Source organism: Melanotaenia boesemani, chromosome 5 (assembly GCF_017639745.1).
Source record: "Melanotaenia boesemani isolate fMelBoe1 chromosome 5, fMelBoe1.pri, whole genome shotgun sequence".
NCBI lineage: Eukaryota > Metazoa > Chordata > Actinopteri > Atheriniformes > Melanotaeniidae > Melanotaenia > Melanotaenia boesemani.
In genome coordinates this window covers 4,637,074-4,657,117 of record NC_055686.1, presented here as the reverse complement: position 1 = coordinate 4,657,117, position 20,044 = coordinate 4,637,074, and the positions used below count along the sequence as shown (strand labels likewise).

At 40.9% G+C, this 20,044-nt stretch overlaps 1 protein-coding gene and 1 long non-coding RNA gene across 2 annotated transcripts in view; one reads left to right on the top strand and one right to left on the bottom strand.

Moving 5' to 3' along the window:
• LOC121640415 overlaps nt 1–20,044 on the bottom strand; it is a 601,409-nt gene that overhangs the window by 334,684 nt on the left and 246,681 nt on the right. The window contains exon 14 of the mRNA XM_041986133.1: nt 19,667–19,673. Within this exon, the coding sequence (XP_041842067.1) occupies nt 19,667–19,673 (7 nt within the window). The remainder of the gene's footprint in view (nt 1–19,666; nt 19,674–20,044) is intronic.
• LOC121640579 lies at nt 4,011–4,414 on the top strand. Its single transcript, XR_006010512.1, has 2 exons — nt 4,011–4,087; nt 4,196–4,414. It is a non-coding gene; the product is annotated as an uncharacterized LOC121640579 (long non-coding RNA).

Here is a 20,044-nt window from a genome sequence, read left to right as displayed (position 1 = left end):
TAGTGTTGCAAATAGAAACTTCCAGTTTACCCTGTCGAAGGCTTTTTCTGCATCTAGAGAAATGATTGTGGATTCTAGATTATGTAAAGTAGAGTAATCTATGAGGTTAATTAGTCTACGCGTGTTAGTAGATGAATGTCGACCTTTTATAAAACCTGTCTGGTCCGGATGTATTATAAGAGGGGTTATTTTTTCTATCCTTCTGGCAAGAGCTTTACTAATTATTTTCAGGTCTACATTTATTAAAGATATGGGACGGTAACTGGATGGAAGTGTGGGGTCTTTGCCTGGTTTTAGCAATAGTGTTATATTAGCTAAGTTCATATTTTGCGGTGTTTTTTGTTTTTCCTGTATTTCTAACAACATATTATAAAATGTAGGAGCTAGCGTTGTCCAGAATTCCTTGTAAAATTCTGCTGAGTAACCATCTGGACCCGGGGCTTTATTGTTGGGCATATGTTGGAGAGCTTCGTGGAGTTCATCTACAGTAATAGGTGCATCTAAATTTATTTTATTTTCATTTTTTAGTTTTGGTAGATTAATGTTGTTTAAAAATTGTTCAATATGTTCATCTGTTGGATTAATCTGTGATTCATATAATGTTTTATAGAAGCTTCTAAACGTGTCATTTATCTTGTCTGGGTCATGGCTGATGTTTCCATCTTGATCTTTAACAGAGGAGATTGTTGTTTTCTCCTTGTTTGTTTTTAGTTGATTTGCTAAAAACTTTCCAGATTTGTTACTATGTTCAAAGTTCTCCAAGCGAAGTCTTTGCACTAAAAACTGTGTTTTTTTATCTATAATTTCTTTAAGCTGCAATTTAGTTTTCCTTATATTATTCATTGTGTGCTCTTCGGGGGAAATGCGGTAAGCCTCCTCCAATGATTTAATCCTGAGTTCTAATTCTAAAACTCTTGCTGTTTCCTTCTTCTTCTTATGTGAGGAGAAGGAAATTATTTTCCCTCGCATTACTGCTTTTCCTGCTTCCCAAAGGAGACACGCTGAAGTTTCAGGCATGTAATTTTTTTCTATATAAATTGACCATTCTTTTTTAAAATAATCAATGAACTCAGGATCTTTCAATAAAGAGGTGTTGAATCTCCAGCTTTTACCAATCGGTTTATTATTTTTGATTCTCAGAGTGAATGAAACTGGTGCGTGATCGCTGATGCTGATTGGATGTATCTGAGTCTCTGAAATGTCGCCCATTAGTGAATTACTATTTAAAATATAATCTATTCTAGAGAAGGAGTGGTGAACTGAAGAGAAGAAGGTGTATTCTCTTAGTTTAGGATGGTGAGAGCGCCAAGCATTGCAAAGACCAAAATCCTTCATGTACTGTTTGATAGTTTCTGACGACTGCCAGACTCGATGACTACCTGATGTGCTGCAGCGATCTTGTTCAGTCAAGACTACATTAAAATCACCAGCTAGCACTATTCTGTTATCTGAATAATTCTGGAGTGTAGCAAACAGGGAGTGGAAAAAGGAGGGATCATCTGCATTGGGGCCGTACACATTGGTAATACATAATTTGATATTACAAATAGATAATAAAGTTATCAGAAATCTGCCTTCCGGATCCACTACTGTGCTATCTATGTCAAAATTTAGTCTCTTAATAATAAGAGTAGCTACTCCTCTTTGCCTAGAATTGTAACAAGCTGAGTAAACATGAGGAAACTGAGCTGTTTTAAGAAGATCTATGGTTGAGTTTGTTAAATGAGTCTCTTGTAGTAAGACAATGTCAGCCTGCAGCTCCTGTAATTTATTAAAGATCTTCAACCTCTTCTCCCTGGAACCGGCTCCATGTACATTCCAACAGACGATTTTTAACATGGTTATTGTGAACGGTTTAATGCTTCATGCGTGTTACTGACGCGTGTGTCTTTGTGCGCCCCTCTTGCGTGTTCGCGCGTGTTTGCATGCAGCCTGATTGCGCGCGTTTGTCCGTATGTTAAATGTCCGTATATGTAGTCTACCTTAATGCGTGTTCTCTCATACATAAAACGCGAGTGTTTATATGTATCATGTATGGTGTGGCTGTGCGTCCTGACGGTGTTCGACCGGCTGCGTGCGCTGCTGATATTACGAGCTGGATTACAATTAACAGTGAAGACGTGAAATAGAAAGATAGTGAAAAGTGAAAAGTGAGAAGAGTGGTGAAACAGAAAAAAATACATCGATCTAGATGTAGAGGCTGTGGTGAGACGAGCAGTGTGTTCTAGTGTCAGTGATCTATAATGGCGAGTTAAGAGTGATCATTTGGAGAGATTGACTTACAGCACCTGGGATCAGAAGAGCCACGGAGTGATGTCCGGGTCGCGGTACAGTTGTCCATTAATAAACAGTTTATCCACCGCGATGACAGCGCGAGCGCCATTAGCCATAGATTTCCTTCTGATGGGAAACAGGACTCTCCGTCGGTCCAGAATCTCTCTCGGATATTGGTCGTTTACTCCGAAGTTGGTCCCCTTCAGTTCGCGGCCCTGGTTCTTCACCTGCTCCTTCTGTTTGAAGCTGACGAACTTCGCTACGATGGGTCTTGGTCTGCTGGACCCGGGTTTCCTCCCGCCGAGCTGATGGACTCTGTGAAAGGAGATGTTTTTCACCGTTTCCTCCGGGAGCTTCAGGTGGGTTTTGATGAAGTTTTTCACCGTGGTCTCGGGGTCCTCCTCCGTCTGCTCTGGAATCCCTGCAAATACCAGGTTCTCTCTCATGCTCCGCGCCTGCAGATCGATCACCGTTTCCTTAATCTTCTTATTTTCATCTGAGAGACGGGTCAAGCCCTCGGTGAGGGATTTTACCGTCTCTCTGAGACCGGCATTTTCTGCAGCCAGACTTTCCACCTGCTTCTGGCTGAATTCTAATGATTCACGTAGCGCCTGGAACTCCTTGTGGAGAATTTCTACCAAACTCAAACGCGCATCAAAACTACTGAGTTTCTTATCTATGGAGATCAGAACATCTGTTGAGTCGTTCCCCGTTGGTGAAATAGCTCCAGGTGAATCCTCATTTCGCTGTCTCTTGGACTTGGATGAAGTGGAGGGCGTGGAGGTGTTGTTTGGTTTCCCCATGACGATTCTGTCGTAACAACGATCTATAAAATCTGTCAGGCTGGCCAAATCCTCCCCGCTGTGCTCCAGAGTGTACCTTTTAAAGACACTATAGTCCTACTTTAAAGAATATTTTGATTAAGTTGGCACAAAATACAATCAAATGAAAGTAGAAATGTTTGGGGCGCGCCTAGTTTGAATCTGCCGTCTCCCCCCGGAACTACGTCACCTACAGCATTAGCGTCACTTACCTGCCACCAGCGACACCTACCTGCTTTCCACTCTTGAACCTTGAGGGCGGTGGCCTTTCTGTGTGGAGTTTGCATGTTCTCCCCGTGTATGCGTGGGCTCTCTCCGGGTTTTCCAGCTTCCTCCCACCATCCAAAGACATGCATGTTAGGTTAATTGACTACTCTACATTCTCACGAAGAGTGTGTGCGAGTGCAAATGGTTGTTTGTCCCCTATGCGTTGGCCCTGCGATGGACTGGTGACCTGTCCAGGGTGTACTCTGCCTTTCACCTGTTAATGCTGGGATAGGCTCCAGCCAACCCGCGACCCGTAATGGAATAAGCGGTTCAGAGAATGAATGAATGAATGAATGAATGAATGAATGAATGAACAAATGAATGAATGGTTTGACTCCCACTTTCTGATCACTCATCAATAAGCTGATCAGCTGATTTTCTTCTTCTCTCAGACTGTCAGGTGGAGGTGGAGGAGGGGGCAGAGTCTGTCCTGCTGCCCTTCAAAACTACACCTGACCTGCCTGGAGATGCTAAAGTAGAGTGGTGGCGCTTGGAACCTAAACCAGGAGTGTTGGTACACGTGTGCCAGAACGATTCTGATCAACCTGAAGACCAGGATCAGGTCTACAGAAGCAGAACTAAGATGAATCAAGATCCTCTAAAAACTGGTGACCTCAGTCTGACTCTGGAACATCCCAAACATGAAGACAGTGGACGGTACAGATGTGGAGTGAAGAGGGAAGGAGGTTTCCTCAGATATAAAAGAGTTCAGCTCAAAGTCAAAGGTTTGTTTGTTTGTTTGTTTGTTTGTTTGTTTGTTTGTTTGTTTGTTCGTTTGTTCGTTTGTTTGTTTGTCTGTTTTCTTGTCTGACTGTCTTCTGTCTCCTCTGCAGGGAGAGTTCAGGTCCAGGATCAGAGGACATCAGGAACAGAAGCAGATGGCTGATCAATCAGTCTGATCTTTGATTATTGATCCAATCTGACTTTGGATCAGAGAGAAAGTATCAGTGAAGGATCTGATGGACGATGGATGAAGAGAGGACTTGTTCCAGCCTGCAGACGTAGTATTGATCAGTAGTGATCAGTGATGTCAGAGTGGAGTCAGTGTGATGCCACATGTTGATCAGCTGTGTGTTTTGGACTCCAGCATCTTGTTGTTGTTTGTTTTAGACTCTTAGTGTCATGAAGGCGTCCTGCCGTAGATCCTGTTAACTGTGACAGAGGTCTCACTCTGGACCAAACTTTCCAGCATCATGGAGGACGTTCCCTCACCGTAACATCTGGAGGAAGAGGAGAGGGAACTTTCCAGATGTTCCCTCACTGTAACAGTTAACGTGGGTGTGTAATCCTGGTATTGCGGCTTCAAATCTCACCCAAACGCCGCTGCAGGCTAAGATTTGAGGATTGTATCAAAAACGCGTCACGCTAAACCAGTTCACTTGTCACGATGCTTTATTGCTTCACATCCATGTCACAACAATTCCATGAAGCATGCACTTACTTTGATTGATGATGTTCCAGATATGCAAGGATATATAAAACAGTGCATTTAGTTGATGTTAATGGTATATACAATGACAGTGACGATGATAATAAAAATGACGGTTAATAAAAATTTCTCCCCAAGCTCACCCTGCCTCCATGATTCAGGCCCCAAACCCGACACAGGTGAGCGTACCCATTAATGAAGATAACACACCCACAGTGCCACCCACAATCACCGGTGATGTCACCACGCTGTGCTCACATACATTATACGGGAAAATAAATAACCCGACATTTGGCTCCTACATTCCGGCCCCAAATTATTTCACCAAAATAATTTCACCACCGCCATTACCTTGTAGGAGACATACACAAACCAACAATGAAAACCATCACCAATTGTCCTTCAAATTAGACTGTGTCAAACCAGTCCAATAGAGTCTATTAGTTCTTGTAAATAAACATCCAAACAAGGTAAAGTTCAAAGTTCATGTCCATATGGAACATGTCCAAGGATCTTTATTGCCCTTCTGCTTCCAATCATCAACATAAAAGTTGTACATAACAGTGTTGACAGCCACAGAACTGAAGTGCTCTCTATTGTCTTCAGCACATTTCTTCAAGGCAAAACAGGTGCAGCTAGGAGAGGATGTAGCACCAAACAGATGTACCACCGTTCTGTACTCCACCAGCTCTTGACTACAATCTCCTTCAGGCACCACAGGAATCTCAACAAGTCTGAGTTATCAGCTGGCACCTTGACCTGATGAAACATAGCCTCGATATCTGCCATAAGCGCCACTGCTTCTTTGCGGAATCTAGCAAGGACTCCAACCAGCAAACTTGTAAGATCTGGACCTTGACGGAGCCTCGAAAAGTGGCTCCACAGTCAAAAACTACTAGGAGTTTTTTCTTTCTTGGATGGTAGACCCCGTGATGAGGTATGTACCACACTTTACCATTATTATTACCTGTGTTGAACTCTTTTTTTTTTTGCAGTCGACATGCAACAATGTTGGGTGTTTAAACTTGCATACTCTACACATCAGACATTTTCTGCAATCTTTACTCCTGTGCCCAGTGCACGGACAACCAAAACACATCCCATTCTTCTTCAAAAAAGATATCTTCTTTTCTTGTGTCCTTTTATCCAAAAGAAGGCAAAATGTTCAAAGAATCACCAGCTCCACAAAACAAACAAACTAATGAGTTCTTCTCTCCTTTATTCACAGGTTCCACTTGCTTCTGAACAGATGTTACAGTTGTGGCAAAACTACTGCTTCTAGGTTTTGAACCAATTTGAGACTTGACCATTTTCAGCTCTTTTCCCCTCATTTCAGGTTCATCTTGGATATCTCCAAAAAGAGGGTCGCTTGCTATCTTAACTTGTCTTTCTACAAACTCCACAATATCCTGAAAGTGACTCTACGGCCCAACTTCTCCTGAATATCACAAGCCGTGCTTCTCCACTGATCCCGCAACTTATAAGGAAGCTTTTTTATAATGGTTTGCATATTTGATGGCATGTTCAAGTCACTCAAAGAATTTCCTATGGAACTGCGACATTCCTGTTACACATAACTGTAGGCTTGCAAAGTTTTGATGTCTTCTGCCTTAACCATTGGCCAGGAAAGCACTTTATCCATGTAGGCAGGAGCTATTTTGAATGGGTCCCCAAAATGCTGTTGAAGTAGTGACTTTGCTTTTGAATATCCCTGAGAAAGAGGCAAATGTTGACAACTTCGGACTAAATCTCTGGGTTGATCCTTCATATACTGCTCAAAGGTAATACAAACAATCCTTCTGGTTTTGAGTTCTTCTTTCGATGTTATGTTCAAAAGCTCTCATGAATGTTTGGTATTGCAGGGGATCACCATCAAAAACCTGTAGATCTCGTTTAGGTAAAAGAAAAAGCGACTGTTGTTCAACCAATAAAGATGTTATTTCATTCTGCTTTTCCAGAACCGTGAGGAAATGTTGATCTGTGTTGCTCTCTAATGCAGATACAGAGAGTCAGGAGAACTATGTGTAGCTGTTTGATGTAAAGCACCATTTGATGTTATAGGCAGACCGGCCCCAGTCACAACAGCAGGAAGCCCAACGTTGTTATTTATCTTTGTAACTGAGAGGAAGTACATCATCTACAGTCTCTGCAGTCAACGGTTGCTTGTTAAACTCAGGCACAAATGTTGCAGCATTAGCATTCAACTGTGTTCTCTTTCCTCTTTTCAGATAGCTGTTCATCCCATCTGCAGAAACATGAGACACACAAGAACCTTCCGAGGCCTTTAACACACTCACTTTAGCCATAGAAGCAGCCAGTTCCATGTCCAGATCTAGCTCCTCCTTCATTCTCCTCAGCTGCCCCTGCTGCTCCTCTAAAGCATGCTGTTCTTTCAGCAGTCTCTGATGATAGCACTCAGTAAAACAGAAACTAAATCTATAATCAAGAGACACATCTTGCAGGAATGGCAAAAGAAATGGGATGAAGAAAGGACTGGCAGACACTTACATTCAATCCAGGGGAAGGTGGGCACAATGAGACCAGCAGGGGGCAGCGCGAGGAAAGAACAGGTCATCACTAGACTCAGAATTGGACACACTGGCTTATATAAAACATTAAACTTAATAGGCAAACACCCGTTGGGTTTGTGTGAAAGTTGTGGTGAAGAAGAGACAGTTCAACATGTGTTATGTCAGTGTCCAAAATATTCAGCAGAAAGAATTAAATTCCATGCAAGTTTCCAGAAAGCTGGCATCACAGATCTCCAGCTATCATCTATACTAAGGGGTGAGCCATGGAAGTACTTGTTATGTTTCCTAAAGGAAACAGGATTAATTACTAGAATCTAGTCTTTTTTTTTTTTTTTGTCTTATCCGCTCAGACCCACACTCCAGCATAGTAGGTGGTAGTAATGCACCTGATTGGTAGGTGCCACCTGCCAAAAAAAAAAAAAAGAAGAAGAAGAAGCAGCAGTCTCTGATGAGCCAAAAGCGCGGCTGTCTCAGCTTCAGCCTTTAATCGAGCTGATGATGTTGTGGACGAAGCTGACTTGCTTACTACTGTACTACGTCTTTTTGTTCTACTAGACACATTAGAAACACTGTCATCTGGTCTAATTGTGACGGGGCCACGGAGGGTGTGTGATTTATTAAGATATGGTTTATTTATTTTCTTTAACTGCATGTTTTAATTTATTGTTTTTTATCGCATGTTTTACTGGTTTGAGACCTTGGTTTTTATGGTTTTATTGTCACCCTCTGGAAGCCAATCAGCCCTTTTAATTAGCACAACGAGAGACAGGTGTGGGCAACCTGCAGTGACAGAACGGGAAGAGAGGGGGAGAGAGACACAGACAGAGGATCGGGACTGGAGTGGAGGTGGCAGCCGAGGCTGCGAGGCAGTCGGGTCCGCAAGGTGGCGGAGAGCGGAAGTGACGGAGAGGACGTGGCTGGGAACGAGGGAGGATGACCCGGATTCGGTGTCTGAGGCCGCAAGGTGGGCGACCAGGCGGGACCACAAAAGCGTGGGGGCATCCCCCAGAGAACCAGGACTACTGTGTGTGTCTCCTTTTCTTCCCAGGTCGTTGGTGGGCTAGTATGGCATTTATTCAGTTCCAAAAGTAACGCGCTTGAAAACCGACCGTGCGGTGATCGCCTTGCCCGTGCTTTGTTTTCATGCACACTGTTACGACCCAGGGTCAGGGGTATGAGGAAGGGCGTAACAAAAGAGACGTTGGCCAGGTATTAAAAGGAAAGTAGGTACATTTATTGTTGAAAACGGAACAGGAAGAACAAAGTCAGCTGGTGGCAGTTAACGAATGCTGGGGTTAATGAAGCCGCTCAAACAAATGAACAAAACAAAACCACTCTTAAATCAAAACCAGCCAGTTGAAACCAAAATCAAAGTTATTACAGGTGAAAATAAACTGGCTTACTAAGCTAATAACCGTGAGGAAGCAGCTCCAATAAACTAAAAAGGAAATGCGTGTAACGGGAGTATCTAGCCCAGCATATACTAGTTTTAACACTGACTAACTGAAACTCAATCAAAACGAGGTGTAACAACAACAGAAAGCGAAGCCAAAAGGGCTTGAGGTTTATATACATATCCAAGGGTATCACAACAATCAAAACTCTTACTCTATCACATTAAATAATCCAAGACAAACACAAGCCTACAGCCTAGCTATACAACAACACTAGCCACCAATCCAAAAGACACAGATTCACTAGGACACCAACACCATAATTCCGAAGGCCGGGAGCAGACTGCCTGTGTCAACAGTTGCTCCCCGAATGAACTGGGACTTCAGGCTTTATTTCCTGGAGGGCGCCTTCAGGAGCTGTGATTGGTCCAACAGGTTCCAATAGGAACGGAGAAGGCGGCGGTGTGTCCATTCCAACCAATCCCATGCAGGCACCAAGAGCGGAGGTTTGCACCAAGGATTGGAGTCAGGTGGCGGCAATAATCAGCTGACGTAACACGCTACGGTCGGTTTTTCAAGCGCGCTACTTTTGAAACTGAATAAACGCCCTAGGCTAGGCCCTATGAAGAAGAAGAGGCGAGTGGACACAGAAGAAGTGCCGGCAAGATCCCACCCAGAACGCTGCCAGAAGCTACATGCCTGGACACTCTATGGAAAACTTGAAGGCCCAAGACGTGAACATTTTGGAGTCTGGGAGATGGCGCACTTTTTTAGATTAATAAACTGTTTTAATACCTTTTTACTTTTATTGTGGCTTTTTAACTCTGCTCCCCCCTGGTCCAAAAAGAACCCGCAGGTGGTGCTCTTTATCGGGGCCACGCTGCCAAGACGTGACATAATAGGCGCATTCGGACAGAGAAGTTCTAAGAACGCAGTTCTAATAACTGTCCTAGTTCTATGAACGGTCCTTCTCCAGGGGAACTGTTTCATGTTGCATTCCCACATGAGTTGGGGGCGGTAACGGGACCGATTTGATGTATATATCTGCGACAGTGACGTGTGACTTTAGCGCCACATAACAAGAAAACAAAACCCGTGAAAAACAAAACAGCTCAAAGTAACACCGGCAAGCTAATATGGAGAACAAAGAGATCGTAGTGTTCATGCTCTGCTTGATGGAGATGTTACTGATGGACGATACAACCAGGCGTCTCACGTCGAGGCTGGAAGACTCCTGAAAGTCAGAAGATGAAGAATCCAGCGGCAGGAAATAACGCTGCAGACAAAGGAGACGACGTGTAAGTTTAATTTATTAAACATGCGCTGATTGTATACGTGTCGTCTGAGTAAACATTTCAGACGATTTTCTACTGTCTGTGTTGAGCAGATCACAATAACTAAATATTTCAGACGGCGGGTTTATTGTAACTCGTGTTCTGTTTCAGCTCATTTAACACTCCTCACCGTCCAGCTGGTCCGGTGCAAAGCTGATAACTAGTTGAAAAAGGTTGTTCTCAATGTTACCGATGAGCAGTGGATAGAGAATTTCTGTATGTCCAGGGAGACGTTTCAATACATCTGTGGCCGCCTGAAGCTGCACTGGAAAGGATGGACACAACCACCTGCTGCAGATACTGAAGGAGATGGAGAACAGCCTGGATGCTTTACCTCCTGCCTTCCAGCTGTGCCTTCAACAGAACATACATGTATACATGATGTACACATTTAAAGAGAAAATGTTCCATAGAAAATGCATCTTTTTGTGTGTGTGTGTGTTATGTGCAAAATAAAGATCTCATCATCTGCTATTAAGCTTTGTGTGTTTTATGGAATCATCAGCAGAAAGGTGGAGGAGTAATCCATCACTGAAGGGTTGGTTGTGACTGAGATATGGTTTAGAATTATGAGGACATAGTCACACAGATTTAGCGTATATGAAGGTAAAAAAATAGAAAAAAGTGGTGAAATGTTTACAGGTGTGTAATTTGTGCCAGATCTTGGTTAAACATGATAAACTTTGTTCTGTGATATGGAGCATATTATGAAGTTGATAAACTAATATAATTTACATTCAGGGATAAGACTTAAAATGTAGCGACCAAAGATGGATTATTTAATATTTCATAGCTGTGATAAGTTAATAACTACTCAATATTTTTATTAGCTAATATTTTATAGATGTGGCCAAAGCACATCTAACAGACACAAACTGAATACTTCAGACTCTTTACAAAGTCATTTATTTTTTTATAGTGAATACAGCAGTGCAAAAATAACTATTTACATGTGTGTATATGATTATGCATATCACACTGGCTTTTCCTGCCATCCTGTCCTGTACACCCAGAGACCCTCCATCACAGATCTCCGCTGGTTTCACCTCCACCTGTCAAGCTGCTTGCTCTTCTGCCTCCTTTGTGTCTGTTCTTGAAAGACTTCAGGATTTTGAAGTGTGGATGGCTTTGCCTCTGCTGTCCTGCACAGCCAGAAGAGTGTCGGCCCTTTTCCTATTTCATGGAAAAAACAGGGTGGAGACAGATAGTTATAAACATGAAGGATGCTAATAAAGCCAACTTTTCATTATAATATATAGTGTAAAATTCTCAATTGTCCAGAAGTACACAAGTTGTAATAGCAGTCATTTAAACTGGAATTAAACATTAAAAAAAAAGTTTAAGTCCAGTTGAAATGACTGAGTCTGCTGTTACAATCAGTTCTGTGTGGCTCCATCAGTCCCATGAGCATACATGTTTACATTTAACTTTGTTATCTCCATTAAATCAAGAGCAGAGATTTTTATGTGCATTAAATCTACTTTCTTTACCTGATCGATGCGGCAAGGGCTGCTGGTGGCAGCAGGAGCAGGATGCTGTTTGGCTCCTCTGATAAAGTAAACATGGATCAGAACCATATTATATACAAAAAAGATGGAAAACAGGTCAAGTAGATCAGCCTCAGCTATCTGGGTGGTATCTGATAACAACTCATAAGTCTATTACAGAAGCTTAATGCTTCTTGTCCTGTTTATAACCTTCAAACTCCTCTGAAGATGTTTTCACTGTGGATGATCGCCTCTGCACGCAGGAGTCATTTGCTGCGGCTTTGCCTGTGTTGGCATGTCGGTGGTCCAAGCTGTCGAATTTACCGATTTCACCTTATCCCCACGTTCTCTGACTGAGAGCCGATCGTCAGGAATATTTTTATATTCTGCTGCGAACCTTCAAAACCTCTCTGAAAATCCTCTGTGGCGTAGACAGTCAGAAGAGCTTCGACCTCCTCGTCGGTCCATTTATCACATGCTCTGTTGTTGTTTTTGTCCGTATGTGCAACCGTGATTATTAAATGTGGCGGGTACACAAGATGCGGAAATCTGGCAAGGGGCTACGTAGCTACCAGTCACGAAACACCTACGTCATGAAGGTTCCTATAGAACCCTGAAAAGACCCTGCCTCGGAGCAGGAGCTAAAATGGTTATAGGAACTGAGGGCTTTGGCCCCTACTTCCTTTATGTCCGAATGCGCGAAAAACGGCCTGTTCCTGAAAAGGCTTATAGGAACTGCAAAAGGTTCTACAGTCAGAAAGGGGCTTATGGCTCACAAGGCTTCAAAAATGCTTAAATGGAAGTTAAGCAAACAACAGTCAGGACCCGTCCCCCCACCCGAAGGTGGATGGAGGCTACCCTTTCGTCAACCAGGGTAAACCCCAACATACAGGCGTCAAGTTGGGGGGCAATGAGCATGCACACACCTGCTCGGCGCCTCTCACCGGGAGAAACCGTGCGTCAAGCTGAGGTCCAACTATATCTAGCCAGAACCGTTTAACGTTTGCGCACCAGCTCAGGCCCCTTCTCCGCCAGAGAGGTGACATTCCACCAGACCGCCAGGGTCCCCACCTCTGGCAGCCGTCCAGCTCACACTGCAACCCGACTCCTATGGGCCACCTCCTGCAGGTGGTGAGCCCACGGGAGAAGAGGCCTTGTCACCCTTTCGGGCTGAGCCTGACCGAGCCCCATGGGCAAAGGCCCGGCCACCAGGCGCTCACCTCCATGCCCCACCTCCAGGCCTGGCTTCAGAGGGGGGCCCCGGTGACCCACGTCTGGGCAAGGGAAACCTTGGTCCTTGATTTCTCATCATCATTGGGGTGATTTGAAGCCGCACTTTGTCTGGTCCGTTCCCCTAGACAACCTGTTTTGCCATGGGTGACCCTACCAGGGGCATGAGCCCCCGACAACATAGCCGCTAGGATCGTCAGGACACACCAACTCCTCCTCCATGATAAGGTGGCGGCTCAGGGAGGAGACATATATAATTATTTCCATTATTTAATTAATTATTTCATGGTCCTGTGTTGCAGAGCATCATGAATTTATTTTATCTGTCAACCTAGCCCAGGGGTGGCCAACGTCGGTCCTCGAGAGCCACAATCCTGCAGGTTTTCCATGTATCCCTGCACCGACACACCTGACTTATACTAATGAGTCATTGTGCAGATCCTTTGTTGGATCCATTTAATTTGAGTCAGGTGTGTTGGTGCAGGGATGCATGGAAAACATGCAGGATTGTGGCTCTTGAGGACCGACGTTAGCCACCCCTGACCTAGCCCATCAAACTCAGTGGGCGGGGCTAACCCAGAGCATGTAGTGAGGGAAGCTCAGAATTTATTGATGTTATTGGACATATTTCGTCACTTTTTGACCAAAATATTGACCACAGAGTGACTGTGCAGAGCTAGTGAACACTTTCTAATACACTGTGTGGCGTTATTCCTCTATGTTGGTTTAGAGACTCTATTAAAGAAACCCATAGAACAAACTTTTATTAACGACCACAGAATTTTGGGCAGTGAGCGAGGTGAAGGAGCTGCTGGGAGAAGCAACGGATTTGATTATGGAAGCTCTAAACAGAACTTCTACTTGGTGCTCCAGAACTGCAGCTGGCATGTGAACCTCCAGCCCCTCCCGTCCCTGTGTGTGTTCTGCTTGTTGTGCCCTGGTACCAGAGAAGTGGTGGAGTACTACTTCTAAACTTGCAGTCACATTTAAGTAATTATTTAATGATATATTTAATTAATTCATTGTGTCACTTTTAATTAATTAACAATACATTTAATAACACATTTGTGTATTTAATTATTATTTTAATTATTTAATGACACATTTAAGTAATTATTTCCAATCTATTTTTCATAGAATGGATAAAAATATTATATAACAACCCAAATGCATGTGTGAAGACCAATGATCAAACTTCTCAGGAATCAGGCAGGACTGCCTGCTTTCTCCATCACTCTTTGCTATTTTTATTGAACCCCTAGCTGCTGCCATAAGACAAAATAAAGAGATTAAATGAATCCATGCCAAAAAATATAGAACATAAGATAAGTCTTTATGTTGAGGATGTATTACTTTTCCTGCAGAACTCACCGACATCTCTCCCCCAGACAATCACACTTATTAACACATTCTCATCAATACCTGACTTCTCTATTAACTGGTCTAAGACTATTGTTATGCCCAGTAACTGTGACCTACAAAACACACCCAATACTACATTACAATCTGAAAACATTAGATATTTAGTCATAAACATTTTCCCCAGGTCATCAGAACTAACAAAGCTAAATTGTGTCCAGCTACTTAAAATAATAGAGGATGATCTCTCACGATGGAGGCGCTTACCCATATCACTCATGGGGAGGGTTGCCACCATTAAAATGATTGTTCTACCTAAAGTAAACTACCTGTTTTCAGTGATACCCACTAAACCATCCTCCAGCTGGTTTAAGTCACTGGACTCACATATATCTAAATTTCTATGGAAAAACAAGCCATCACGTATCAGTCTAAAAACTTTACAGCAGACTAAAGATAGAGGTGGATTGGACCTACCTAACTTTAATCATGTTTTCTTAGCTAAGAAGCTGCAATGTATCTCCAAATGGCTTAAACCTAGTGGTCTGATGAACCATGGTTAGATGTAGAGCAAGTATCTTTTCTTTTATTGTCACAGCCTGAATATTAGTAAAAAGCGGAGCATGGGTGGAGGAACATGAAGTGATGGAGAACAGCCAGACAGCATGACAGAAGTAAGAGCTCGGCTATATGATGATGATGAAAAACACTTTATTCAGACATCTTAAACATAGGAAATAGTAATAATGAATAAGCAAAATATGAGTAAACAAAAAAATAAAACAAAAAAATAGGTAAATAAAAAATACATTAAAAAAAAACACCATAAGTGTCTGAAAAGGAGTGGGGAGAAGCCTAAGCTTATTTAACTCACCCACATTACATTAACTTAACAGAAGTATAGTTTCCTATGCTATAGATCACATCTCATATAATACTTTTACTACTTGTACAATTTATATCACAATACTAACTCAAAATCACATTCCACAGGATGCAAACAATATACATTATCATTTCATTTTTAACTAGAAAGTCTTCCATTTCAACACAGGATTGTATCATTTTTTTCTTAAACATTTTTTAAACTGAATTAATGTTGGGCAGTCTTGTAGTTCTGGGTCCAACTTACTCCAAACATTAACCCCAACAACAGAAATACAAGCTGCTTTACATTTGTTCTCACATGAGGTTTTATGAACATTTCACCCCCTCTAAAATTATAAACAGTCTCTTTTTTAAACAATCCCTGAATTTGAGCTGGTAATTTATTATTCTTAATGTTTTACATAAATTGTGAAGTTTTAAAGTCGACCATGTCCTTCAGTTTTAAAGCGTTCAGGTTAATAAAAAGCTGGTTTGTGTGTTCTCTATGGGCAGCTTTATGAACTATTCTGATCGCTCTTTGTTTAATCATAAAGATCGATTTAAGATTAGTTTTATATGTATTTCCACACACCTCTAAGCCATAGGTCATGTAGGAAAGAACCAGAGAACAATACAAAAGATATAAATTCTTTTCATTTAGAAACAATTTGACTTTAGAAATAATTTCTAGTGATCTTTGCTTTAATATGGTTTATATGAGGTTTCCAGCTAAGTTTATTTTGTATAATAATTCCAAGAAGTTTGACTTCATTCACTTGTTCTACGTTAGTGTCTTTTATTATTAATTTTCTGTCCCTGTTAACAGCACGATTTCCAAAAATTTGAAATTTAGTTTTGTTTAAATTTAAAGTTAATTTATTTAAATCAAACCATTTTTTTTATTCTGTTAATTCTTTTCCGACTGTATCTATCAATGTTTCTAAGTTCTGACCACAGCAAAGTATATTAGTGTCATCAGCAAATAAGACAAAATGTTAACTTTTTTTAAACTAAACATGTCATTTATGTACAAAATAAACAGCAAAGGACCCGACACTGCCCCCTGTGGGAGACCACAGGTCACTGCCAGCAGCTGGGAACCAGAACCATTAATGTGGACATACTGGGATCTGTTCTCCAAATAGCTCCTGATCCAAGAAAGTGCTGCACCTCTAATTCCATATCTGTACAGTTTTTTTAATAATAATTTATAATTCACGGTATCAAAAGCTTTGGTTAAATCTAGAAATACCCCAATAGCATATTGTTTGTTTTCTATTGCTTTTGAAATATTTTCTACAAGATCCACTAACGCTAAGGTCGTGGTTCTGTTGGGTCTGAAGCCATATTGTTGTTCACATAGTATGTTATGTGATTCTATATGAGTATATAATCTTTATGGAATAACTTCTCCAATATCTTAGAAAACTGTAACAGAATGGAAATAGGTCTATAATTAGTAAATTCCTGTGTATCAGCAGCCTTGTGAACAGGAATTACTTTTGCGATCTTCATCCCTTCTGGAAATACACCTGACTCTAGGGACAGGTTAAAAATAAAGGTGATTGGTTTAACAACACATTCGATCATTTCTTTCAGCATTGACATGTCCAGTCCGTTCCAGTCAGCTGACTTTTTACATCTGCATTTTCTTACAATAGTAAGTATTTCATTTTCATCAGTGGCTTGAATAAATATAGTTTGATCAAAATTCTGTATTTTACTTAAAGCATCATCAGCTTGACAGGAGTTCACTATTTCTTTGGCCAATTTTGGCCCAATATTAGTAAAATAATCATTAAATTGGTTTGCTATTTACTTAGATTGATTAATTATTGGATTTTTTGTTATAAATTGAGTTGGAATGTCAACAGTTTGATTTACCTTTTTGATTATTTTATTTAATACATTCCTGATGTTTTTAATATTACTTCTATTTTTTTCAAAAGCAGTACTAAAATAATTCATTTTACTTGATTTGATAATACCTGTTAGTCTATTCTTATATGTTTTATAAGCACACTCAGTCTCTTTTGTCCTTTTTTCAGGAAATCTCTGTACAATTTATTCTTTTTCTTACATGCTGTTTGAATACCTTTTATTATCCAAGGCTTGTCTTCAAATTTGTTATTCTTTTCTTTATAAACAAGAGGACAATGTTTTTCATAAAGAGTGGTAAAAATGTTCAGGAACGTTTCGTAAGCCATATTTATGCCATCCACATAAACATCGCCCCCATTTTGTTCCATTAATTCTCTTTTAAATGCATGAACAGCCTCTTGAGTCACACACCTCGTCACTACAAAGGTTTAGTTTTCTTTTGCTGATTGAATCAGCCTCTTTATTACTGTAAAGACTGGTAGATGGTCAGATATGTCAGTAATCAAAAGTCCACTAGATATTTCACTTTCTATAACGTTGGTAAATATATTGTCAATCAAAGTTGTGCTATGATGCGAGATGGTCTAGTTATTGATGGATACAAACATAAACTATACATGGTGGATAAACTCTGACTGCGTTTTGTTCTTGAGGATTCAACAAGTCAATATTAAAATCCCCACAAACAAAGATCATTTTCCTGTTATTTCTATTCTCATACAGATCAATCATTCATTTCTGAAATGTATTAATACAAGACCCTGGTTTTCGATTTTACACAACTTATCAAAGCATTTCTTGACTTTTCTATTTCAATCTCAGCAGTGACACGTTCCATAACTTGGTCCACGGCTAAACTCTTGTTACGAACCAGTTTACATCTCAGATTCTGATCAGTAGATAACGCTGCTCCGCCACCTTTAACAGAAGGTCTGCTTTTGAAGAATGCTTTATATCCTTCCATTTAAAACAAAGAAGTCTGATCTTCACAATGCCAGGTCTCTGAGACTGCAATTACAGAGAATTTAGTTTTTCTTTGTCTCAAACAGTTTAAGATTTTGGATAAATTAAAGTTAAGACTCCTACAATTGAAATGAATAATGGATAATGAGTCTTTGATAATCAAATGGGTGTCAAATTGATTCTCAGTAAAAATTTCACAATTGTTCTGCATTTTTGTGTAAAAATTGTTCTGAGGATCGAGATCATTTTGCATATCATGTTGTTTATACTCTGTATAGTCAAATATTTTGAACTGCAGTCTTTCATAATCAGAATCAAAATTACCAAAGTCTGTTCTTACTGTGTTTGTAGTCGAGTCCGCTCCATCTGTCATGAGACAGTAAACTGTTCATATTCTGTTACCTTCGTTCTTCCTTCTTGGTAATCCACAACATGGTTTGGTCTTTATATTGATCCAGTTCTTTCAGATCCTTTATGACTATTACTTTTGCTTGCTCTGGAGATCCATTCAGCTTAATCGGGACTTTACAGTTTCTTGTCCAGGTATCTTGAACCTTCTTTTCTTTCCTCAACATCCTTGCTTCTCTTGCTATTTCAGCATTTCTCTTGGTTAGGTGCTCATTCACATCAACGTCTGTACACTTTAATTTTCTGGCATTCTTGATCACCTCCATTTTGTACTTCCTATTAGTAAAGCGAATAATAATATTTGGCTTTTTACTGTGTTTCTGAGGCAAAATATGGCAAGCAGCAATGTTTTTACTGTCCATTATAATGTCTTTGCTGTCAAAGAACTTTATTACCGGTTGTTCAAGTGTCATCAGATCAGGGTTTGACAGGATTTTGCAGGTTTCCATCCATCTCACTGCCGGCTGCGGCCTGTTTATAGGTACGTTGTATGGCAAGCCCTGATATCAGGAGATCATCCATTCTTGAATACTGTTCCAAATCGTCAGTTCTTCTTTCCAGTTGATCAGTTTTTTTGTCCTTTTCTTGTACCAATTTCTTTAGTTGTTTGATTTCCTCAAGCAATTCCTTGAGGCCTCTTTGCTCTTTTGCCACAATAGTTATTTCCTGAGACATGAAGCCCAAAGATTTCTTGATATCTTCAATATCTTCAGCCAGTTTTTTACTGGCCATTGTATCAACAAATGTGCCCAGATTAGTTAGGCTATGCAAGCTAACTTGGTCTTGACTTTCTTCAATATGCTACACAGAAATATGGGCCACTTGTCCATGAATGTGTAGATATTTAATCAAAACTCAAAATACTTTCGTACTGAAGTCCATGTTCTTTCAGACAAATGAAAGATTGCTGCAGGTGAGCTGGATGCTGTCTTATTTTCTTGATATAATTAAGATTGTGGAGCTATGTGGAGCTACGTCATTTCAACACATCAGCACGGCAGCCATCTTGAAAAAAGATATCAGTTCCTCTTTCGTGTGAACACGATGAGGGAAATAAAATCTAACTGTGGTTTTTCTGTCAGATATTGTGATAAATGTGTTAAATCCAGCTTCACTCAGTGTTTCTGCAGAAATATTTGTTTTTCCATCAGATTTCTACATGAGATGTGGGACCAATATGTGGCGTCAGCCACCTGGAAACCAGAGAAAATCTGCATTTAAAGCTCCTCCCATGGAGGTGAAGAATCCTCTCGTGCTAGGTGAACACAGAATTGGCCCCTTCCACTCGCCGTACATGTCCATCACAGAGACGCAGCTGAACAAGCTGAATCTACGTCATGGAGGAATTTCTGAGTCGTGTTACGGCTTAAAATGGATCAGTAATCTTTGAGGTTTTCTTAACATCAGCACGTCTCTGAGACTGTGGAACTTTAAGATTATTAGAGCGACTCTCCTCATTAAAACCGTCTTATCAGGACATTCTTGTGTCTTCTCTCATTTCTGGAGAATTATTCCGTGATGAGGTTTGAAGACGAGACTCTGAGCTGAGTGTAGCTGCTCCATGATGTTTAAATGACTTTACCTTTTTGCTGCTCCTTTTCATTCAACATCTGATTGAAGGTGTTTGATTTTAAAATGAGTTGTGATTTATTGAATGAAATAAAAAGTCCTGTCTCACATGGAAGACGACAGGAAGACGGAAGCTGTGTAAACCCATGAATGCTGCAGATGTGAAACATGGAACAGGCGTCGTGTAACATGAATCCTTCTGCTTTGCTATGTGCTAATAAACGTCTTAA